General features: G+C 47.9%; 2 protein-coding genes across 4 annotated transcripts; both read right to left on the bottom strand.

The window, feature by feature from the left end:
* Positions 1-9,203, bottom strand: LOC111160741 (kallikrein-6). 2 transcript variants are annotated; one of them, XM_022524068.1, is made up of 7 exons: positions 9,104-9,203; positions 8,291-8,341; positions 7,868-7,915; positions 7,385-7,541; positions 4,099-4,346; positions 2,832-2,968; positions 1-692 (listed from the first exon to the last, which is right to left on the bottom strand). In XM_022524068.1, exons 3-7 carry the CDS (start codon positions 7,911-7,913, stop codon positions 540-542), a joined length of 741 nt encoding a protein of 246 aa, XP_022379776.1. In that variant the 5' UTR covers positions 7,914-7,915; positions 8,291-8,341; positions 9,104-9,203; the 3' UTR covers positions 1-539. The 2 variants fall into 2 exon arrangements, with proteins under 2 accessions (XP_022379776.1, XP_022379775.1); XM_022524067.1 differs by lacking the exon at positions 8,291-8,341 and having other exon boundaries at positions 9,104-9,194.
* A 4,603-nt stretch (positions 9,204-13,806) lies between these two features.
* LOC111160642 (kallikrein related peptidase 7) lies at positions 13,807-17,078 on the bottom strand. Of its 2 annotated transcripts, none has more exons than XM_022523871.1 (5): positions 16,951-17,078; positions 16,337-16,490; positions 15,974-16,221; positions 15,640-15,776; positions 13,807-14,090 (listed from the first exon to the last, which is right to left on the bottom strand). In XM_022523871.1, exons 1-5 carry the CDS (start codon positions 17,021-17,023, stop codon positions 13,935-13,937), a joined length of 768 nt encoding a protein of 255 aa, XP_022379579.1. In that variant the 5' UTR covers positions 17,024-17,078; the 3' UTR covers positions 13,807-13,934. The 2 variants fall into 2 exon arrangements, with proteins under 2 accessions (XP_022379579.1, XP_022379578.1); XM_022523870.1 differs by having other exon boundaries at positions 16,945-17,023.
* Positions 17,079-24,992: the final 7,914 nt, after the last annotated feature.

Here is a 24,992-nt window from a genome sequence, read left to right as displayed (position 1 = left end):
TAAAATCCACTCTTTATTGCTCAAGCAAGTGTGCCAGGCACCGTTATATGTGTTCCACGTTTCGGAAATCTTCAATCCTCCCCCAAACAACCACTGCCCTGTGAGGAATATACTCTTATTATCCTTACTTTACAGATGAGAAGATCTGCACAGTGAAGGGAGGCCCTTCCCAAGGGTACGCAACTAACAGAGGGCAGAGCTGGGATTCAACTCAGGTTTTGCCTGACTCGTGACACCTCCTCTGTAGGAAGAAGTTGAACCCGTTGAATAACCAAGGAGGGAGAGATGCTTGGGAGGGGTATTCCTGTATTCTCCTACCAGCAGGGTAAGACCTTAGCCCACATCCTCACTTGTCCCCAGTGATGCAAGGATGGGGCTGGGGTAAAACCAGGGTGAATTTGTACTGTCACATCACTGCTTTTATTAAGCATTAAGGGTTGGGTCTAGGCAGGTGGGGGGAAGGCAAAGTCTTGGTCAAGGATATTCTGGAGCAAGCAAGTGGGGGCCACAGGTCAAGAGTTGGATGTCACATGTCAGGGTTAGTTGCCCTGAATGGTTTTTCGGATCCAGTGGCCATATCTGCAGACATCGGTGTAGACCCCTGGCTTCTCCTTGGATCCACAGGGAACATTACCCCATGACACAAGTCCTCGGAGACGGTCTCCACACACCAGCGGACCCCCGGAATCACCCTGTGGGAAACAGGGAGAGAATCAGATACAGAAACACACAGAGAGAAAAAGACAGAGTGACAGGGCCGCCTAGCCGGCTCAGTCTGTAGAGCATGTGACCTTGATCTTGGGGTTGTAGGGTGTAGAGATTACTTAAAAATAAAATCTTAGGGGACACCTGGGTGGCTCAGTTGGTTGGGTGGCTGCCTTCGGCTCAGGTCATGATCCCGGCGTCCTGGGATCGAGTCCCGCATCGGGCTCCTTGCTTGGCAGGGAGCCTGCTTCTCCCTCTGCCTCTGCCTGCCACTCTGTCTGCCTGTGCTTGCTCTCACTTCTCTCTCTATGACAAACAAACAAATAAAATCTTTAAAAAAAAATAAAATAAAATCTTTGAGGGGCGCCTGGGTGGCTCAGTGGGTTAAAGCCTCTGCCTTCGGCTCAGGTCATGATCCCAGGGTCCTGGGATCGAGCCCCGCATCGGGCTCTCTGCTCAGCAGGGAGCCTGCTTCCCTTCCTCTCTCTGCCTGCCTCTCTGCCTACCTGTGATCTCTGTCTGTCAAAAAAATAAATAAATAAAATCTTAAAAAAAATAAAATCTTTGAGAAAGAAAGAAACACAGACAGACCGGGAGACAGAAGGACACACAGAGACATGTAGAGAAGGAGAGGGAGAGAAACTCAGAGATGAATAGCCTTGGGGACAGAGAGGCAGATAGACACACACACAGTCACAGACAGGGAAATAGAGAATGTTAGGGAGACTCAGAAATGTGGAGAAATAGAGAGAACATCAAGATCCAGAGAGGCGGGGAGAAAAGAAGAGAAAAAGAATAGAGATTAGGAACAGAGACTGAGAGCTCTGTCTTGGTCACACTGCTTGGTGGGGAGCCTGACTCTCCCTCTCCTTCTGCTGCTCCCACTGCTTGTGCTCTCTCTCTGTCAAATAAATTGATAAAATCTTTAAAAGAAGAAGAAGGAGGAGGAAGAGGAGGAGAAGGCGGAGAAGGAGGAGGAGGAGGAGAAGGAGGGAGACTGAGAGGTATGGAGAGAGGCGGAAGTGCAGAGTGAAGAGGAGACAGAAATATATATGTATATTATACATATAATATATATATATATACATACATACATACAGTAAAATATATTGTGTGCATGGTTTTACATTTCATTACTTATGCATTATTTCTATAAATCTATTCATATAACAGTTATGTTTATATATGTAAATATACATATAAAGAGGCAAGAGTAGACAGAAAGGCATCTAAAGAGAGAACAGCACTCCAGTTACAAGATGGGTAAGTGCCAGGGGTGTAATGCACAGCATAGTGACTATCGTCAACACCGCTGTGTGATGTCTAGGAAGCTTGTTAAGATAGTGCATCCTAAGCGCTCTCATCACAAGGAAGCAAAATTTTTCTTTTCTGTTTCTTTGCTTTGCTTCCCCTTCTTATTGAATCCGCAGGGGATGTTGGGTGCTAACTGGTCTGACTATGGTGACCATTCCACACCTACGGAATTACATCCTGCTCTATACCCGAAACTTCTACACTGATGTATGTGTGCTGACTGTATCTCCACAAAACTGGGGAGAGAAAAGACTGCTTCAGAAATGGGACTTGTCTGCTAGTCTTTTCTCTGTGTTCAAGTTGCTCTGTAGCACTGTTCCAAGCTCCATCTTTTTCTCCCTCTTGACTGGTCTCTTCACGTCCCTCAATGGACTGGAGTAAATTTTGGCACAAATAGGAGAGACCCAGTGGATGAAGTGGAAACAAAAAAACCCAAGTTAAAGGAGGCATTTGGGAGTGGGGATGGAACCCTGTCTCTCCCCAGCTGTGGTCCCTCTACCTCCAAAACTTGGTCAGGTCTAAACAGAACAGCCCCCTGTTTGAGGAAGGATGGTCCCCTCACACCGTCTGCCTCCTTACGGTGTCTCTCTGTTCTTGATCTCTGTATCTCCCTCTTTGTCTCTGCATGTCCTGTCTCTGCTGGCTGTCTTTATATCTCTGCCCATTCCTCGCTGTGTCTCTGAGTGTCCAACTGAGACTCTCTCCCTGGGATTCTCTCCCAGCATGTCTCTGAAAAGCTGTTTTGGTCTGTGAGTTTCTCTCTCTGCGTCTCTGACCTCGGCTATTTAGCTGGAAGGTCCTGGTGGCCTCACCTGGCAGGAATCCTTCCCGTACTTCTCATCCCCGGCACACACCATGTTCTGGGTGATCTGGTTGGGGTAGGCACGCTCACACTCCTCACGGGACACCAGATGGATGTATGCACATTGGATGGTGTTAGGGAAACCACCTACAGAGAGAGAGAGGAGGGCCAGGTTCACTTCACAGTCTGTCCTTCCCAGGTCCTCCCCAGCGATCTTCCAACCTCGTTAAGTCCTCTCTCCCCTACTGGTCTCTATTCCCCACTGGTTTCCTTCTTCCTATTTGTCTTTCATTCATAAAAACCCATTTCCATTGGCCCTGGCTCCTGATTGGTCCCTCTTTACATTATTCTTTCCTCCCATTGGCCTGCCTTCCTCATTAATTGTCCCTTTTCCACTAGGCCTCATTTCTTATTGGTTTGCCCTTTCTCTTAGGTCCTGCCTCTACTTGTCTTTTTCACTAGTAGTCACAGCTCACCTCTAGTCTCTCTTCAATTAGTCCCTCCTGCACCCTTTCATCCTGCATTGGACCCTTCTTTTCTGTTGGTTCATCCTGATAGGTCAACACTTGACCATTGGTCCTTTTCTAACCAATCGCATTATCCCTCATTGGCCCTCACTTTTTATTGGCCCTTAATCCAGAGGTCCACGCCCCCCATTGATCCTATCCTAAATGAACCCACCCTCCACTATAAGTTCTCCTTTCCTATTGTCCCTTCATCCAATAGTCCGTCTTCCTTTTTTGGCCTTTCACTCACGGGCCTACCTTCCGCGGTTCCTGCTGACCTACTGGACTTGTTCCTACCCCAGTCCTTCTTCTACTGACTCCTGTTGATCACTGATCTTTCCTCAGTTGGTTCCTCCCCATTATCTCTCTCCACTCCACTTCTCCTCGCAATTCGTATCTTTCAGCGGGCTGCCCTGTTTTTATTGATCTCTCTTCTTCCATTAGTCCCTCCTCCATTATCGCTTTTTGGTCATCTGTGCATACTGATTGGTCTGCTTCCATCACTGCCCCCCCCTTTTTTTGACCTCCTTCTTGATTAGCATCTCCCCACTGACACTCCCTCTTCATTGATCCTTCATCTTACGGCCTATCTCTCCATACCATTCACCTGTGGATCTACTTTCTCCACTGGCTGTTCACTCCTTCGCTTAACTCCCATATTTGCCAACCCTCCCCACTGACACACTGCCCCACTGGCCCTCACCATTAGCCCACATCCTCCATAGCCTGTCACCCATCGGCCTGCTTCCTCATCACCCTCCCCCTACTGACCGTCTGCTGTCTTGCCCCAGCCTAGGATGTGGCAGCTGGCGTGGTTGGCCGAGCAGTCTTCCTCCAGGGAGAGGGGCTGGATGCGTTCAGAGAATCTGGCCGGTCGAGCCAGGCGCAACAGCATGATGTCCTGGTCATGAGTGGCAGCATTGTAGCCAGGGTGGACCACAGCCCGGACAACAGAGCTCTGCTCTTGGAAACTCTCCCTTTGCTGAAGGTTGTGCTTCCCCAGGTAAACCTGAAGATTCCTGGGAAAGAGGAGAGCTGGGTCTTACCTGGAGTCCTTGGGCTGCAGCTGAGACTCCGGAAAGAGCTGTGATGGGAGATGGGGTAGCCTGGTGGTACCATGAGATATCTGGTCTGTTCCCCTCACAGTCTTCGCAGCTCAGGAAAAGACAACTGCATCCTTGCAGAATAACCTTGGAGACTATTCTTGACTCTCTTTGTTTCAAGCTGCACAGAAGTCTTTTTTGGCTCTCCAAAGTATATCCAGGGTGTGATCACTTCTCACCTCCCTCACTGCTACCATTTTGGTCTGGAGCCATCATCTCTTACTGGGACTATGGCAGTAGGCACCCCACTGGGCTCCTTTTTCTGTGTTTTCCCCTCCACAATACAACCAGAGAAATTTTACAACATAAAATATCCCACCTCCTCCTGTCCCTCCTCGGCTCAGAACCCTCCAATGACTCCCATCTCACTCAGAGTAAAGGTTGAAGTTTTCACTCTGGCCCACAAGGTCCTGCACATCCTGCCCCCATCAACTCTCAAATATTACCTTCTCCCACTCTCTCCTTCTCTCCTTCTGCTCCAGGCACACTGGCTACCCTGCCTTTCCTTGAAACAACAGTTATCCTCTCATCCCAGGACCCTTGCTCTGGCTCTTCCCTCTGTCAGCAACTCTTTCTCCCACATATCTGCATGACTTCCTCCCCCACCTCCTTCAGATGTCACCTTCTCTGTGAGGCCTTCTCTGATGATCCAATTAAAATGCAAATACCTACCCTAACAGGCAAGTCCTTTCTCCATGTTTTTTTTTTTTTGTCATCCAAGAATCTACCATCACCATCAGATATACTATCTATGTATTGTTAAATATTTGCTGATTTTATTGTCTCTCTTCCTACCATAGCAGCACTGTCCAATAGAACTTCCTCAGTCATGCAGCTGTTTGATACGGTGGACACTAGAGACTAGGTTGCAACTTGCCCTTTGGCTCCTGGATTTGTCATCTCATTGTATTTTCCTTAATGTAAATTTAATTGGCCATTTTTGTCTACCATATTAGGTGGCACAGTTCTAGAATATCAAGATGGGATTTTTGTTTTGTTCAGATACAGCAACCTCAGTGTCTCATCTATGTCTATCATATTTACAATAAACATCCAACAAATATTTGTGAAATGGATCAAAGAGTCAGTCCCTTGCTCAAATTCTCCTGTGGCTCCCCATTGCCCTTGGAATAAAACTCATTCTACCATCCTCTGTCTCATTGTCAACAGGTAACTTTCTTAGAACACTCCAGACAATTCCATCCTCAGGGACTTTGTCTTTGCATTTCTTCTGCTGTGAATGTTTGTCCCCCTTCTTCATTTGTCTACCCTTTCTCATTTTCCATGCTTCAGCTTGGACTTCATCTCATCAGAAGGTCCCTCCTGACACCCTCGTCCATTCAAAGTAGGTATCTCTGTTCTTTTCTCTCAGGGAGTCATCCCTGTTCTTTTCCTTCACTGGACTTGGGGTAATTTGTAATTATATGATTTTTCAAGGGCTTGTTTGTTAAATAATTATCATTCTGTGCCTTTCTGCTTCTGTGCTCTAAGGGCAGAGGCTCTGTGTATTTCTCTCACCTACTACTGAATCCCCACTGCTCACCTCAAATCAGGCACTTAGCAGACGCTTTGATCAATGTGCACCAGAACGATGACTGAGAGAATGTCGGGAGTGATGTCAAGTGTGTGGGAGATCATCCTGGGGTCCTTGAGTCCATACCCTTGCGTGATTAACCCTTCCTCCCACAGTAGGAAGTGGTACCTGTTGGTTTCCAAACACTTCAGTTGCCACTTACTACTTCCCTGAACCTCAGTATCCTCATCTGCAAAATGGGACCAGGAGTCCCTTGTTGTGAAGTTTCCAGGAAATGTATATTAACTGCTTAACTCAGCACTGAACAAAATGGCACCTGTTAACCTAACTAGTTATCATTAGTTCTCTGAGGATTAGTCCTGATCCCTCTATGCTTTTCAACCTATGCTTGCTTTTTGGATGATCTCATCCCGTCCTGTGTTTAAATACCACTTATTTGTGGATGACCCCTTAATGTTTCCCTCCAGGTCTGACTTCTCCTCTGAGCACCAGGAGCCTACCCTCATGCTTCACTGACATCTCCCTGGTATCTCAGACTCACCTTGGCTAGAACAAAATGTCTGACCCTCCTCTGCCCATGTCCAAACTGGTTCTATTTCCCTTTCCTTTGGCTCAGAAAGACACAACAGAACATCCACTTGTTTGAATCAAATACCTGGAGGTCAGCTCTGCTTCTTCCATCCCACATCACTGAGTCTCGCTGGTCTCAAAATATCTCCCAAGGTTTTTAACTATCCTCCATCTCCTGGTCCAAACCATCATCCTAGGTCATTCTACATGCATCCCTTCCTTCATCTCCCCTTGCCCAACCCACTTTCCACATGGTGGTCAGGATGCTCTTAAAGACTGGGTGGCTCAGTCATTAAGCATCTGCCTTCAGCTCAGGCCATGATCCCAGGGTCTTGGGATCGAGTCCCACATCAGGTTCCATGCTCAATGAGAAGCCTGCTTCTCTCTCTGCCTGCCACTCCCCCTGCTTGTGTTCTGTTTCTGTCTCTGTCTCTGTCTTTCTCTCTCTCTCTCGCTCTCTGACAAATAAATAAATAAAATCTTTTTAAAAATGTAAGTCAGTTCCTGCTGCTTCCCTGACTGAAATTTTCCACTGGCTCCCTACCTCACTTAGATTGAAATCCATCACTCCATTGCTGTCTACAGGGTCCTGCCCCATCTGATTCCCCAGTTACAAGGTCAGTCCATAAAAGCAGAAATTGTGCTTGTTTTCTTCCCTGCTGTATCCGCAGGGTTCCAAACAGGGCCTGGCAGATAGGTAATGCTCAGTTAAGTACTGGCCAGGTGAACCTCGTTACAGATGGCCTTGGGTTGGGACAGGGGGATGTAGGTGTCTCTTCGTGCCTGAAATCTGTAAGACACCCTCAGGGTCTCGCTGCATTCACGCCTCATTCATGGAGTGGAGACTCACGGTTTTTTGCAATGGGCAGCAGTGAGGACCCACAGCGGGTGAATGAGGACCCCTCCGCAGAGTAAGTGGCCCGACATGTAGAGGGCAGCTTGGTAGGGGTGAGACGTCTGCTCACAGGGTCCACCATGCAACACCTTATTCTGCTCCTCGGCCCAGGCTGAGAGAGGAAGGGTCTGAGTCAGGGAGGAGGTCTGGAGACACCAGGCGAATCCCCCAAGGTGAACCCCAATGCCATCCCAGTGTTTCAGGTCATCTCCACTCCACCCCATCCTCAAATTCTTCCCCACCTTCTTGACTCCTTCCCACCTCCTTTCTGTCTGCATCCCCATCCCTAAACTAGCCCCCTGCTTCCTCCTCACTCCAAGCCCACCTTGCCTCCATACCCATGTGAATCCCTACCCCAAGGTCCAAACTTTCCCATCAGCAGCCCCTACCCGCCCCCCACCCAACCACCCCATCCCATCCCATCCCCTGTCTTCCCACCTGCAGCCATCAGGACCAGTGCCACAAGCAGCGTCTTCATGCCCATTCCTGAGAAGGGAAACCAAATGCTCCTCAGTCCCCCTCGCAAGTCCCCACCTCCTTCATTTCCCCCCCCTCCCCACCTGCATACTTTCTTGACCCTTGACCTCCAACCTTCCCCTGGCCTCCTGTCACTCTAACCACATCTGCCATTCTGGGGTCCCATGAAGGCAGGTTGAATAAGAACCCAGAACCACTTGTGGTGCTCTGTGGCTCACATTATGCGTCTCTTACTTCTCTGGTCTCCAGCATGCCCGCCTGCCAACAAGAGGGGATGGCCCAGGAAGAGTCCTGACCTTCTTCTCTCCCCATGGGATTTTTCTTCTGTGCTCACTGTGTTGCTCTCCCCATATCTGGAGGTTCTGGGGTGCAGCATGATCTTACCTGCTGGGGGCCAGCTACCTGAGGGTCCAGAGGACTCCTGGCCGAGGGGCTCTTGGGTTGGGATAGGGATAGCACGTGTCACAGGCAGAGAGACAGAGGAGCAAAGAGAATCAGAAAGGCAGGGAGTTATGGGGAGAGACCGGACACTGAAAGCAGAGAGGATGCCCAGGAGCCAGAGCCACAGAGACAGAGAGCAGAAGATGTATGGGCTGTGGGGCCCAGGCAGACACCTGGGCTTCCTGGCCTCCCTGGAAGAGGCTGTTCCCCGTCCACAGACACTCCTGGTTCTTCCTTTTAACCCCTATCTCCCCAGGTCCCTGAGGCAGGAGGCCGCCCCACCCTTTCCTCCTCACCCAGACCTCCCACACACATTCCTTACTTCCCCATCTCCCCATGGTTCTACTCTTGGTGACCCCTGACTGGGCTTCCAGGAAGGGGAGCACTAGTCCCTGAGTGCACTGGGGACCTGGACTCCTGGGACTGAGGGGGGAGAGGCTAGGGGTCCAGACTCCAGGGTTTGAAGGAGGAGTCTAGAATTCTAGATCTTCAGGAGAAGAACCTGGGCACCTGCACTTTTGAGTCTAAAGGAGAAAAGATGGGCGCTTGTTCTCAGTCCCTAGACTTCTACGTCCTTGAGCAAGGTATCTGAAGACCAACACCCAGGCAAGTGACCAGTGCCCTCTGGCATGCAGGAATCCCCCCACCTCTGTCTGTGAGCCCTTTAGGCCTGCAGACCCTCACTCCTGGGTCTGCTGCCTTCAGACGCTGAAAACCAGGCGGCATGGGTCAGTGGGGTTGGGGTGATTCACGAACCTGCCCGTAAGTCCCTCTGTGGTTGCTGACGACCTCCGTGTCCCCACTGTAGACAGCAAGCCAGTGGGAAAGCGTGTGTCACCAAGCTGGCTCCCGCCCCTGCCCTGGGCTGGGGCGCAGGCCCAGCGCTATGGGGAAAGGGGCCTCAGACAATTGGGCTTTGTCCGCCCCCAGGACCCAGTGCCATGCTCCCAGCAGCTCCGTTTCTCAACCTCTCTTCCGGGCAGGCAGGCGGCTGTGTCAATAGCTTCCCTTTGTCCCTGTCTGACAGTCCTGTTGCTGTCCTTTCATTGTCCACCCACTTCTGCCGGATACCAGGACATTTGACCCTCCTGGTCCCCCTGCTCCAAGCCTGCCCACCTGTGAGGTCTCACTGTCCACCTCTCTCCCTGGCCATGGTGGAGCTGTCTCCACGTCTCCTCCCACCACCCCTCATGTTTTCCTGTGTTCATCTCAGGCTCTACTTGTGTCTCTGTCCCTCTTTCCCCATCTTTTTCTCTGTATCTCTCTCTGCTTTTCTCCCAGTTCTCTGAGTCTCTTGACATTCTCTACATCTTGGTTTGCTTATCCTCCCCTGGCTTCCCCTGCATTTCCGGCAGAAGCCTGTGCCTCTGCTCAGAAGCAAGTTAGTTCCCTAGGGAGCCAGAGGGCTGATATGAGGAGCAGTGGGGAAGCCAGTGGGACACAGGAGGGTTTCCAATGAGATCCAACACCTAAGGAGAGACTTGGAAGTAAGCAGGAATACAAGAACACTTGAGAGTGATGTGGGAGTGTGAGATGGGGGCCCCAGCAGCTGTGGAGGGACCCAGGAGGATTTGAGGAGGTGCCTGTGAAGTTGGACCTTGAAAGCTGTGCCCAGTGTTGGGCGTTGGTCAGGAGAAGTGGGGCAAGAAAGCCTGGCATGTGGCAGCCGCGGGGAGGGAGAGGAGGATGGATGTGATGAGCATGGAGCATGAGGAGGAAAATGTGAGGAAGTCACTGAAGATAAGGACAACTGATATCAGTAATGTCCATCTCAGCACCAGCTCGGGCCTGGCACTGGGGGATGAAAATCAATGTTTGGCATTCGACATACTCTCTGGTTGTTCCTCTGTCCCCAACTTCCCCCAGGCCCTTCATACCCACATTCCCATTGAACTGGGCATCTTCTCAGAACCCACCATCCTCCTGGACACCTAGCTGGATCCCTTACAGCCTGGCCCACCCCTTCCTCTCCATCGCCATGACCCTAGCACCAGCCCAGACCTGCTCCTCTCCCACCTGCACCATCACCTTGGGCTCTTCCCCTTTCTCTGTATCCTTCACTTGACCCCAGAGGGCCCTTCCTGCACCCAGAGCTGACCGTGCCCCTCTTCTGCTCATAACACTGCCCTGGCTCCCCCACCACCCCTGGGACAAAGTCCCATCCCCTCAGCTGGCTGTTAGAAGACCTTCAGCATCCACAACGTAGAAATATATTGCCAAATACAAATGCACTTTTAAATTTTCTAGTAGCCACTTTTTAAATAGTAAAAGGATGGGATGCCTGGGTGGCTCAGTTGGTTAAGCATCTAACTCTTGATCTCACGACTCTTGATCTCAGGGTCGTGAGTCCAAACCCCATGTTGAGCTCCATGCTGAGCATGGAGCCTACTTAAAACATAATAAGAAGAAAATAGTAAAAACAGAGACAGAAGTTCATCTTAGTATTTCATCCAGTCCAATACATCCAAAATTGCAATGTGAAATCAAAATAAGAACATATTAAAGATAGTTTGTCTTCTTATTTTGTGTGCAGTAAATGTTTGGAATCTGATATGCCTTCCCCTCACAGCACGTGTCAGTTGGAACTTGCCACATTCCACAAGTTAGGAGCCACCAAGGTGAGCCGCTGCCGCAGTGCACAGCCCAGCTCTGCCCACGGGTCTCGTGTTCCAGCTGGGAAGATTGCTTTCTCACCTCTGGGCCTCATCCATGCTATTCCCCCTCTCCAAATGCACTTCTCACCTTCTCCTGACCACAACTTGTCCTTCAAGTCTTTACTTAGACATCATCTCCTTCTGGAAACCTTCCCTTGAACACCACCCAACTCTCATCCCCTGCAGTTGGGTTAGTCACTCTCTCACCCAAGTTCCCACAGCAGGTGCAACCCTCAAGTCACCCTGGACTGTGAGTGGATTCATATCTATCTCTCCCACTGGGTGGTGAGCTCCTTGAGGACAGGCACTGAAGCTGACTCACCCCGCTGTGTCCCAGGTGACCTCACAGGACCTGGCCCAGAGGAAGCCTTAGGAAATGTTGGCCAAATGACTAAAATGTCTTCATTACACCCACTCCCATTTTACAAAAAAAGAACACTGAGATTCAGAGAAGGAAGTTAATTGCTCAATGTCCAACACCCAGGAAATGGTGGGATCTTTTGGATTGGAACTCAACTTCCAACGTGGAGATGGACATGACCCATCTTTTGGCACTGCAGCTGGGTGTCCCTTAGCACAATAGGGGGTGGGAGGGTTTGGGAGGAGTTGTTGAGAGCCTCAAGTGGGAGAGTGGGAAAGGAGGGAGGTGACAGATGGCAAAGAACTCCACCTCTAAGAACCTCTTAAGAGAGAATAAAGTGCCCAACTGCAGGCTTTTGTCAGTGACCTTTAGGGTTTTTCTCCTGCCATGTACCACACATTATTATTTATAGGGATTTTCCCCCAAACTGACATACTCCACAAAATACTTCAATAAAGAAAATGTGTTATAAGAAAATTTTATGAGAGTGTAAGTAGGAAATAGTGCTGGAAATTACAGACAATAAGAACCAATACTCACTGAAAGCTTATTCTATGTCAGGGAATGTTCTAGCACTTTCTGAATATTAAATTTATTTAACCTTCATAACAGACCTGAGAAATAGGTGTTACTTCTCTCACTTCAAGGACGAAGGAAGGGGAATGGAGAAGTAATGTGCAAGTAGCTGATAGGTACTGGAGTCAGTGTCTTTGACTACTATGTTGTACTGTCTTCCCAAAAAGAAAGGAAGTTATTTTTAAAAATCCAACAGAAATGCTATCCCAAGTCATTGCAAACCAACCCACCTCCAGACTTGTATGCAGTAGCAGCCAAAAGGAAGGGCCAGGTGTCTCCAGGCTGATTTAGTACAATTGCATTGTACTAAAAGTAATTTGATTACTTTTTCAAACTTTAGATGAATATTGATTTGAGGTTGTTTGCTGGGGGAAGGGGAAGTTGATGGATCTTCACGGGGACGGGTGGCTAAAAACCCTTGACATTCCTTGACACTGATCTAGAGGCAAGAAGAGTCAAGGGTCTGGACACCTGAGTCTGATGGAGGAGGTGCTGGAGGCAGGAACGTTAGGTATGAGGGAGGAGGGGCTAGAGGTGCAGATTCCTATGTTTTGTGCCAGGAAGGGGCTTAGCCTCCTGTGTGCAGGGAGTTCGTGGCTGCAGGATTTCTGCAATATGTGAAGGGATGGAGGAGTGGAGGGCCAGGAGAGACTTCTTAGGGAGATGAGATGAGGAGAGGAAGGATCTGGAGGACACTGGCTGAGAATTCTGAGGGAGAAACTGGAAAGACAGGCAGGAGGGTGAGCCCTGGGCTGGAGAGGATCCCTCTGTCAGCAGCGTCTGAGGTGTGACCGCCCAGGGAGCCTTTGATGGCAGGAAGCCAAGGACGTGGCCAGGCTCTGAGTCACAGGGGACTCCTCCTTCCTCCCTTCCAGAAGTCCCCTTCCCTGCCTTGAGAATAGGAGCCCACCGACCCAGATTTCCACCCCCATCTTCCCCTGGCACCCAGGATGCTGTTTTCTCACTCTGGGTGGGCTCCTGTGGGACCCTGGTGTCCCATCCACCTGCCAGTCCTATCCTTCCTGAAAATATCCCTCTCTCCTAGTTTGCCACTTGTGAAAATCTCAGGAACACTTTCGTACCCCTTTCCACCCCAATGAAACAGACTTATTTTCTCCTCCCTCCACCCTTCCTTCTTCCCTTTCGACCTGCTCTTCCTCTCTCCAACCCATTTTACAGATGAAGAAAACTAAAATCTGGGAAATGGATAGAAACAGGTCACTAGGCAGGAGATTCCTCCTCCCCATCTTTAGATCTTCAGAGATTTTCCACTTTTGTTTTCAAGTTACAAAAGTGAACATCTACAGAAACACAAGTGAAAGGAAGGAGGCACCCCCAACTACCACCAAGTGCAATTCATATGTGTTAGTATTTCAGATTTTATTCTGTAAACATTTCATTTTACACAGCTAGAGTCACACACACGTTTGTATCTTTCTTTCTTCATGTTCCATGATATAACAAACATTCTTGCATAACACTAACAATTCTGCAAAGTTATTATCTTTAACAGCTTCCTAATATCCCTGTCCCAAACAGGCTTATTGTTTACATAAACAATCCACTAATCTGGGACATGTTCCATGTTGCCACTGTTTTGCTATGATAAATAATGTGATGAATTCAAACCTTTCTCTACACTTTGGATTTTTTTTCTCTTTTTTTGAGTAGTATCTTCCTCAACTAGAGTCACAGGATCAACAAGGGTCTCAATCCACCTTGCCAAACGGCCTTCCACAAAAATGGCATGATTTACAGTTCCATCAGCTGAGAGTGCTGGTTTCACTGAATCTCTACCAGCACTGAGGTTTTTGTGTTTCATGCTGGTTTTAGGTCTTTGCTAACTTGATTGGTTTACACATGTGGCGTATTGCTGAGGCGTAAATTTGTCTTTGAGGAAAGGCAAGGTCAAATAAGACTACAGTTCATCACGTCCTTATTTCTGTGAATTTCTTATTGAGGGTGTATGGATGGAGAGGTGGGAAGCATGCAGAGATCAGCAATGTTTTCTCATGGTCTCATTTATCCATTTGACATACTTGCAGACTTGGGTATAGACCCCTGGGTCATTGGGTTGGCCACAAGGGAAAGTTCCCCAGGACACCAGGCCTTGCAGGGTACCTTTGCACATCAGTGGTCCCCCTGAGTCACCCTGGAGAAAAAAGAGCAAATTAGTTTCGGTTTCAGAGCAAGCACCACTGACAGACCTGTCTACCGTCTGCAGTTATCATGTCTTTGTCGGCCAGACCATGGACTTCCATCCTGGAGAAGGGGAGAGACTCATGGTCTCTGGGGGCCAATGGGAGAACAGGAGTTAGTGTTGTCATGGAGAGAACAAAACCGGCTCTCTGAAGACTTGGGCTTGAGCCCGGGTCAATGGGACCAATCACTGGGAAGGAGGTGGAGCTTCCAGGGGGTCAGAGCCCCATTTACTTTTCACCTTTAAGCACTTGGCGCCAAGCCAGAGAAGGAGTGTTATTTCCAGAGACTGGGTACATGACCCTTGCACATGAAAGGGGGGGACAGACCGGCCCTGGAAAGCAGGGCAGGACAGGTGATATAATTCAAAAACCACAATGCAAAATGAATATGCGGCCACTGTGTTCAAAAATTATTAAGAGATTCAAGACAGCAACAGAAGTGCGCTAACTCCTTTGTGTGGGACAACCCGAGTGTGAAGTCCTGTGCCACTGCGCAGCTTGCATATTCATGAAGCTGGCCCTCACCAGGGAAAAAGGGGACCCCCACCGCCCATTCTCTAGAACGGACATCCCTGTCCCATTCCGCCCCAATCTCTCACACACACCATCCCACCTCCCCTGAAAGCTGCAGGTGTACATGTGAGCAAAGAGAGTGGGATACTGAAGAAGGGTGGAGAGGAGAAGGCAGAAGGAAGAGGGCGACAGAGAAGCAGAAATTTAGGGGGCGAAGAAGGAGCAGAGTTGGACAAAGGTGGAGACCGGGGCAGAGAGAGAGAGAGAGAGAGATCGATCCCACACAAAGAGAGGAAGACAATGTCATTCAGAAACAGAGAGGGGGTTAAAAAGATGAGGAAAGGGGGAACAAAGAGAAGGGGGAGAGATAGTTCCTTCCCTAAAACCAGGACTGGGATGAGGTGGAGGAGGCATTAGCTCCAGGCACAAAGATTCAATAATTGCAGTAAATAATATGTTAATGCAATGATTGAGAAAACTCGCATTTAGTATGAGAAAGTCCATGATGAGCACGGTATCTCAACTTTAGATAAAGACAGCGTCAGGCCAGTGCTGTGCTGCACCATTACTGTAGCCTGAGGTAAATGAACAATTCAGTAAGACTGATGGCTCTTCATCGAAAATTCTGGCATTTTGTTCATCATGGACTTTTAACATGGATTTAATTTTTTTTAAATGTTGCATTAGTAGAATGTGATTTATCTTGGACCTACTTGAAGTTTGGGCTTGAAGCCCGTACCTCACTCACCTTCTGCCTGTCCCAACCCCATCTTTTCTGCCACCATTCTGCCCCATTCCCAGGGTCATGCTAGCCTCCTGGGCTCCCACTACTGCCCCAGAAAGAGAGCAGGGTAGAAAGAGTTAGGAAAACTGGCCTTGGGATGCAGTGGGGGTACAAAAAAATTGCTCAGCCCCAAGGTCAGGGGCCCAGATTGTGGATGGAGGGAAAGGCAGGGGATCTGGGGCTAGGGATGGGTGGAGTCTCACGTTGCAGGTGTTGGTCTTGGAGTTGGGGATGCCAGCACACAGCATGGATTTTCCCAGTAGGTCCTTGTAAACCTTCTTGCAATCCTGGGCGGAGATGAGCTTGACATCCGTGCACATGAGCTTTGATGGAAAGGTCACTGGTGGGGGGAGGGGAGGTCAGTCAGAGGCCTGGGCCAGCAGCCCCTTGAGTGCTGATGGACAGAGGAAGAGCCTTAGACCCCGAAGTGAGAGGGGACTGGAGGCTCAACACTCAAGTCATGATATGGGGTCTGACTCCTGGTCTCCAGGGTCTGAGGGGGGGAGCTGGAAGCCAGGGTCCTAGAGGCAGCCTCACCATCAGGGCTGGTGGTGGTGCCCCAGCCAGAAACAGTGCATGTGGTCCCAGGGGGTTCACAGCGAGAGGGCAGGTTGACTTTCCTCACATTCAATGATAGCCTGGCTCGTCTATTTAGCTTCACAAGCATGAGGTCATTAACATGAGTCTGAGTGGAGTAGCCGGGATGGCGGAATGACTTTGTGGCACGGATCTTCTGGGCTCTATTGTCACCCAGCTGATCACTGCCTATGTGCACGTTGTATTCACTGGAAGAACAAAGTAACATTTAGAGAGAAACACTATGATTGGGAGAAGGAACGGGGACCTCGAGGGAGGGGGACAGAGACCCGGAGAGAGGGCTGTAGTGTCCCTGCCACATACCTCATCAGGCAGTGGGCAGCAGTGAGCACCCACTGTTCATTGACCAGCACACCTCCACAGTGGAGCTGATTGCCCTTGAGCAGGGCCACCTGCCAGGGGTGAGAGCCTCTTGTACATGGGACTCCATCAATAATCTTCTCCCCACTCTTGTCACCTTGGGTTGGATAGAGATAAGGAAGAAAACATGGGTAGCAAGCATCAAGGGGGCTGAAGAAGCAGCCAATGGATTTGGAGAGTAAGATGGAAAGAGACAGAGAGGCATGAGAAATGCAGAGGCAGAAGCGAGGAACAGTGCAGAGAAAGCGGGACATGGAGATGGAGAGAGAGAGAGGAAGCCTGGTCATAAACCCAGGAGGAATATCGTGCCTGGAGGCAACTCCAGAAGCTGATAGGAATGACAATGAGTGCAGGAGATGGTCAGGAGGGAGACCCCGGGAGTCAGAAGGAAGCAGGAAGAAAGGGGGCAGCAAGTAGAAGAGTCTAGCCTTCCCTGGGAGGAAGCTGCTGCAGGAGGAGGGTCCTGACCCAGAAGTCCTTGGAGGACACTGGCAAGGGTCAGTGTGGACAATGGGAGGCCCCAGGGGTGAAGTCAGACCTCCCAGTCCAGCCCTCACCTTCTTGGCCCGCAGATCGCAGGACTAAGGTCAGTAGCAGGAATTGCAGGGACAAGAGAAGCGATCCTGCCATGGTGACCTCTCTGAGCCTCTCCTGGGGCTGCCAGGCAGAGCAAGGGTCTCTCCTGCGTGGGCTGGTAAGGACAAAGAGTTCAGGAAGCAGGAGTCCAAGCCCCCATCCCTCCTCCATCAGACCCAAGGGTCTGGGCCCCAGCCCCTCCTACAGCAGACCTAGAAGTCCAAATCCTCAGTTCCTCCCCCACTTAGACCCAGGAGGCCAGGCCTCCAGACCTCCTTTCCCCTTGGGACTCAGAAATGTGGGTTCCCATCCCTCCTCATCCGCAAGTCTAGATCCTCAGTTCCTTTCTCCCTAACAGACCTCAAATTCCAGACCTCCAGTCCCTCATCTCTCACAACCAGGATTCCAACCCCCCTCTCCTTTCAGAAGCAGGAGCCAGCTTCATCCCCCACCGAAGAAGGCCCCTTCTCACCTCCGGAGGGTCTGATGTGATCTCGGCTCCACTCTCAATTGGGAGCCAAGCGTGCCCAGCCCTGTGGAGGGCAGCCCTCTTATACAACCCCCGCCCCCACGCCCGCCCCCAGCGCCCTCGGGTGCGGGAGGAGCCGGCTCTGAGACGCCCCCAACCTGCACTCGCAGTTATCTCGAAGCCCTGAGGCAGCGAAAGCAATTGGCCGCACTCAATTCTTTCTCCACCCTTCTTCTCTAGGCCAAGGTCGGGCGGTACCCAGCTAGTTCGCTCCGCCCATTCTGGCCCTAAGTCTGGTGGCTGCTGCAGGTGAGACCAGGTGTTGGCTCCTAGGGGGGCCGTGGCAGCAGGAGTCAAGGAACTGCAGAGCTCAGGGAATGGCCTCCTCTGGGGTCATTTTCTTGTCCTCATTCCCTCTCAGAGGTGGCCTACACCCTATACCCTCATTCAGACCGGCCTGTGGGAATTTGTACAGGCTGGATCCTCATGGTGTCTTTGAGCCTGAACCCACTCCCAGCCCTAATATAGGGATATGAATTAAAAAGAGAGTGCTTTCCCTAATCCCACTGTACTAAACGCTCACTATTATCAGTTTAGTCTGTGTTCTCATATTGTATGCAGATTTCTACCGTATTATGTTTATAACAAAGAACTCTCTACTTAAGCATTATGTAACAGAACTTTTTTCTCTGTAAAAATACCTTTGACAGTTTTTCCTCCTAGTATATTTAGAAAATTTCCCCTTCCTTCCCAAGGATTACATAGTATTCCATTCTATGGTTGAACCATGCTTTGCGTACTGTGTTTCAAACTGGTGTATTTTGGATAGTTTTCATTATAATAAAGCTGGAATGAACGTCTTTGTACATTCCTCTTTGCTCCTCTGCTTTTTTCAAGTATTCACTGAGCATTTACTCTGCCAGAAACTGTTTTACTCCTGGGGACACAGCAAACAGTCAATAAAGCAGACAAAAATTCCTTCACAGATGCTCTCCTATGGGGTGGAGGCCATGAAATACAAAAATAAGTACATAAAATATATTGTTTGTTAGGTGGTGGGAAGTGCCGTGGAGAAAAATAAAAGTGGGAATAGAGATAGGGAGTTATTGGGTCCTTCCATTCTCAGAGATCCCTGGGGTTATAATATTTGGAATGATGACTGGAAGGACTCCACGTGAAGGTAACATTTGAGCAAAATCTTGAAGGAGGTGGTAAATGGATCCATGTAATTACTTCTGGGTTGTGAGTTCCAGGCAGAGCAAACGGCAGGTAAATTAGGCAAGGGGTGTGACTAGAATGTTCTAACAGGGAAGAAATTTGAGTGGAGCTGAATGAGCAAAGGAAACAAAGGCGGGCCATGAGATCAGAGACATAACAGGACTCATAGAACAAAGAGTCTTGAAGATCAGTGTAGGACTTTAGCTTTTAATAAGATGGGACATTGTGTGATTGTTATTTGGAGGCAAATTCCTAAAAGTGGAATTGACCCCCACTTCAAATCAGATCTCCAAAATGTAATTGGTTCCTCAGCTATCAGCCCAAATCTTATCTCAAGGCTGACCCAAACCCAGTTCTACCTTTGTTCCATAATCTGACTCATAATAGGCATTATTGTTGCTTGCCCAGGCATTCACTCCTTCTGCCTTTCTATGAACACCCTGGTTTTGTTTGGATGATCTTTTGTCCTTATCATGATGATAAGTTTTATTGCACCAAACAGGAAATCCATATTCTTCTTGCCAGTGACTGGTTTAGAAATGGACAAGAGGGACAATAAGGAGTGAGAGGAAGATCACTGGGGCACTTCTGGGAAAGACTGTCTTGTTTTCAAAAGAGACACCTGAAGAATTCTCTTTTCTTCTGTCAGATGATATCCCCGATGTAAATTATGGAGCTGTGAGAACCTTCCAGGAACCATGGAGCAAAGGGGCTGGCAGACCTAGCCAAAACAGTGAAGGTGGCCAGAGTCATGGAGGTATTGGGGTTTTGGTGAGGTCTCTGAGCTAGTGAATTAACCAACTATAGGTGCCTATTCATCTCGAGACTTCTTTGGGTTTCCTATCTGATTCAGAGTATTTGGTTCCTAGAGCCAAAATCTTCCTTACTAAGACCTCAATAATTAAATTCAAATCTGATCCTAAACCATGAATCCAAACCAATTCTAACTTGAATCTGTATCTTGAAACCACAGTAATCAACAAACCACTCCTGGCTCCAATCCAACTAGAGAACTACTCTCCCCAGACTCCCTCCCACACCGTCTTTCAGATCCAATCCTTTATATACTTAAGAAATACATATTGAGCACCAGCTATATGCCAGGCTGGGCTAGATGCTGAGGATACAATGGTACACAAACCCGGACAGAATCCCTTCTCTCAGGGCGCTGACAGTGCAGGGCAAAGATGGGTAAATAATTCATAAGCAAATGTAAAATTACAATATAATGTGTGCTGTAAAGATAGGCACAGGGTATTATGAAAGTACTTCCTGGAGAGTTGGACCCAGGAGTTGACAATAGGATAAGAGTTGAAAGAGCAGTAAACAGGGGCGCCTGGGTGGCTCAGTGGCTCAGTGGGTTGAGGCCTCTGCCTTCGGCTCAGGCTCAGGTCATTATCTCAGGGTCCTGGGATTGAGCCCCGCATCGGGCTCTCTGCTCAGCAGGGAGCCTGCTTCTCCTTCTCTCTCTGCCTGCCTCTCTGCCTACTTGTGATCTCTGCCTGGCAAATGAATAAATAAAATCTTAAAAAAAAAAAAAGAAAGAGCAGTAAACATTAACTAGAATAAAATGGGAGGGGACTGGAGAGTATATCTTTTAGAGGAAATAGCATGTACAAAAGTCCTGAAATGGGGCTTATGGATAGAGCTCAGGGACTGAGGATTGACTAGAACCAGACAATGAAGAACTATGTCATGGTGAGTTTGACTTTATCCTGTGGATGATGGTGAACCACTTGGACTCTAGTCAGAAGAGTGACATAACAAGATTTGTATCTGCAAAATGTCATTCTACATGCTATATGAAGGGTAGATTTTAAGGGGTTGTGGACCCATAAGGAGACCATCACTAGGTCACTTAGATAAGGCCATTTAGGATGTGGAGATAGCAGTAAGTGGATGGATTCAGTATGTGCTTAGGAAAGAGAATCAACAGGCCTTGGGGATGGATTAAATGTAGGATGTGGTGAGGGAGTCAGATGTTAAAAGACTTCAAGGTCTTTGGAGATGGTGGTGCCATTCATTGAGAAGACCTGTTCAGATATGATCAAGTGCTTGTGAGGGGGTGAGAAAGACCTCAGTCTCTGGCTTCAAGCATAATTCTAACTCTAGTCCTTACTGTGACACAGTTCTCAACACCAATCTGGACACAAGCCCAAGTCTTAACCTGAAACCTCAATTCATACCCAAACCTAACCCTTTTTTTTAAAGGTTTTATTTTTAAAATTTTTTTAAAGATTTTATTTATTTATTTTACAGAAAGAGAGAGAGAGAGAGAGATCACAAGTAGGCAGAGAGGCAGGCAGAGAGAGAGGGGGAAGCAGGCTCCTCGCTGAGCAAAGAGCCCGATGCGGGGCTCGATCCCAGGACCCTGAGATCGTGACCCGAGCTGAAGACAGAGGCTTAACCCACTGAGCCACCCAGGTGCCCCCCAAACCTAACTCTCAACTCTGCTTTATCCTTGCCCAAGTCTAATTTATACTTCAACTTGGAACCTGTTTCTTGACTAAGTCTTTGACTCCAAATGTCAGCTCGAGCTATAACTCACACCTCAACCAACCTTAAACCTTGACCCAAACCCTGAATCCCTAAATATGAATCAAACTCATTCTTGACCCAAAAGTGAATGTCACCATAGCCTCAGTTCCAAACTTGACCTATGCACAACTCAAACCATAGTGTCCATCACAAACTATAATAATATTCCAGGAAGCCCACACTGACATCCTCCCTATGAGCTCTCCACAACTCACCCCAATTCTACATTCTGACTCCAGTTCCAGCTCTATCTCATCTCCAACCCAATTTCTACCTGAAATTTCATATTCACTTCTATGTCCTACTCTTTCCCCATCCCATCTTCATTTTCCCAACTCCACACACCACCTTGACCCTTTACTTCACACAAACTCTAAAATAAATTCTACCAAATGACACCATACTAACATTGACCGCATACTGACTAAATTCAAGCTAAGTCTCCAAAATTTCTGAGAAACTTACTCTCATCAAATCCAAAATGAGATCCCAGAACTCAGACTCCTGACCGCACCAATTCCACAGGAAGACCCTGGCCTTGAGGGGTGTCAATCTTCCTGACTTGGGCTCCCAAATAAAGTAGAGGTAGACCCCAGTTCACCTGACTTCATAGCCCCACAAGTCAGTAATCTGTATCTTTCCCTCTCAGCTTCCTAAAGAGAGGAATTTTAGCAAGACTTCCAGTTTGTTATCTTCTGCCTGAATCGCTATCCCTGGATTCCCTCTTCAGCCCCCTGCCTCATCAACCTTCTATCAGAAAGAGGAAGGGAGCTACACTCCTCGGGAGCCTGGTTGTTCATTCTAACAAACCCAGAACTTCTCCTCTGCTGTGTTCTGCATATCTATCTCTCTGTGTTCTTAATTGTTTAATCTGATTTTGTTGCTAAACACTTCTTCGTGAGCAGAAGGAACGAGTCTGGTGTTCATTGGTGTTTTCTTTAACACCCAGCCCAGACCAGGAAACACAGGAGGTACTTAAATAAATACTAGTTTGCAAACCACTGTCATCCACAGATTTGCCAACCTTAGACTTGGTCTTTCCTTGATCTCTGCACCAATCAGCCATGGGGTGTGAGCAAAAGAACTTGGCCTCACAAGTCAAACCAACCCAGGTGTGAATCCTAATTGCTCACCCTGTGATTTCAGGTAAGTGACTTCATTTTTCTGAGCTTCATTTTGCCCCTCTTTAAAGTGAGTAATGGGGCATCTTGGTGGCTCAGTTGGTTGGGTGTCTGCCTTTGGCTCAGGTCATGATCTTGAGGTTCTGGGAGCAGACACCACGTTGAGATTCCTGCTTGGGGGGGAATCTGCTTCTTCTTCTCCCTCTGCCACTTCCCCCAACTTGTGCTCTCTCTCTCTCTAATAAATAAAATCTTTACAAAAATAAAGCGGGGGAGAGAACAATTTACTTCTGAAGGTAAATGGGAGATAAAATAAAATTATGAAAAGAAAGTGAATGTACACATAGCATACACTGAATTAATATTAGCTCCCTTACCCCATCATCCAGAATGAAGCAGCTTCCATTTCTTGTATGGCTGCTGTGTGATGTGTCAGGTGCTTCTCAGAACTCATCTCTGTTCCTCATATGGGTCCAAGTAAGGACTGTCTTCCCCATTATATAGATAAGAAAATGGAGTTTTAAAAGAGGTGAGATCACTTGAGCAAAGTCATATAGCTAAGGAGTCAGAAGAGGCAGAATTCAAATGCTGAGGATTGCCCTTGTTATCATGGTTTTACAGATTCACACTCTGAGAAGAAAATTTCCCAGGGACACTGCCACACATCCTTAAGTCTCATATGGCTCAGAATGGACTTGGAACCGTCTGGGCCTATTAATGATGCATACCCCCACATTGGTGAGACTGCCAAACACCAGCCCTCCTGTGCCCTTTGAGTTTAGCACCAGCACCTGTTCTGAAGTCCCACACAGATACCCAGCCTCATACCTCCCTCGTCCTCAAACCTGTGTCCTGAACCATTGCCTGATGACTCATCCTCCACCTCATGATCACACCTGAGAACTGGCATCTGGTTATCCTGCCAGCTGTGCCTTGCCCTGAGGGATCCTGGACACTCTGACCCTGGAACCTCCTGACTCTGCCCCTTGGGTTCTGAAGGCCCATTGTTTCTGACTTCTTGGATTCCCTTCCCTCTTCTTTCAAGAACAGCTCTCCACTTCTGGGAAGCTGCTCTTTCATTTTGCATAGTTCTGGTGAAAATGTCAATCATAGTTCTCTAGTCCCTCCCACCTGGACACCCAACCACTGGGACTGATCCAGGCCAAGCCAACAAAAGCATTGCTTCCTCCTTGACAACAAAGATTGATCCAAGCGGGGGGGCGGGGCTCAGTTCACACTGAACCAATCACAGTTCTTCCCTGGGAGTAATATCAAGATGCCAGGAGAATGGAGATCTTTGTTTCTGCTGTGTTTGTTTAGTTGGGTGTGTCAGTAGCTGCTATGTTCCTTCCATTTGAAAAAGTCTGTTTACAGAGGCTAGAATGAGATCCATAGAAGAAGGAAAGAAACAAGCAAAATGAGAAACAACTCACACACATCAAAAAGAAAAACAGGCAGAGAGAAGTAGGCAGAGTGACAGAAAGTGTCAGCGGAGAGAGAGCAAGAGCATGTGCGAGAGCTGATTGGCTTAAGTCACCATTTCAAGTACTTGAGACTCTGGGACCCGTGTCATATCCTGACATCAGGAACCATCCCCATAACCTTCCTAGGCACCTAAGCCAGCCATCCCCTCTTGCATATAAGCCAGCTCTAACTGGGGCTCTGACATTGCTGTCCTAAAGTTCCCTAAGTAGATTCTTCCAGCTTTTGTCCATGCTTGGTGTTCTGATTTCCTCCCAGATTCCACAGTCCACAATCCTATCCCTGAATTTCTGGTTGACTTTGGACCAGTCTCTTCCCCCACCTTGATCTCAGCCACATCCATCTTTAATACTATAACTCAATCTTCAAATGTTCTCTGTTGCTTTTTTTCCCCCCAATTGGGGACATTTAAATATCACCTGGATATTGAATGATATTAAGGAATTATTGCTAACTCTGTAAGGTGTTGATAATGTAAGGTGTTTATGTCTTAAAATAACCTATATTTTAGAACTGGAGTTGGCAAAATTTTCTCAAAGAAGAGCCAAATATGAGGGCACATATAGCATGGAGCACTGGGTGTGGTGCATAAACAATGAATTCTGGAAGACTGAAAATAAATTTAAAAAAAGAAAAAGAAAAATCAAATAATTCACGGGTGCCTGGTTGGCTCAATAGATGGAGCAAGGAACTCTTGGATCTCAGAGTTGTGGGTTCGAGCCCCATGTTGGATGTAGAGATTACTTAAAAATAAAATAATTGAAAAAAAATTAAAAATCGGGAAAAAAGAGCCAAATAGCATATACTTTAGGCTTTGCAGACCATGAGATAAAATTGAGGATATTATGTACTTACAACAAGAGAGAAAAACTGGAAAATAAATTTCCAATTTTAATTGATGAAACCTAAAATACAGTAATAATTGTTTGTTACCAATTTTTGTCCTACAGGTCTATTAATGACAGAATGGAATTATTTTCAAGGGATAACATCTTGCCTAATTAGAGTTCAAAATTAATGCTCCCTATCATCAAATCAAGTAGTAAAATCTATTTTTAGCTCTTGGGAGTTGGCCCCTTGGCTTTAATTTGACATATCCTGTTTTAGACCCATAAAACAAAATATTTAGGAACAATAGAATGGTCAACATCTGTTTCAAAATATTCTGACATTAGGGAAGTGTGTAGTATAGGTG

Source organism: Enhydra lutris, unplaced genomic scaffold (assembly GCF_002288905.1).
Source record: "Enhydra lutris kenyoni isolate GAN:26980312 unplaced genomic scaffold, ASM228890v2 scaffoldscaffold77, whole genome shotgun sequence".
Lineage (NCBI taxonomy): Eukaryota > Metazoa > Chordata > Mammalia > Carnivora > Mustelidae > Enhydra > Enhydra lutris.
Note: the sequence above shows the minus strand (reverse complement) of the source record. Positions and strands in the feature narration are given on the sequence as shown.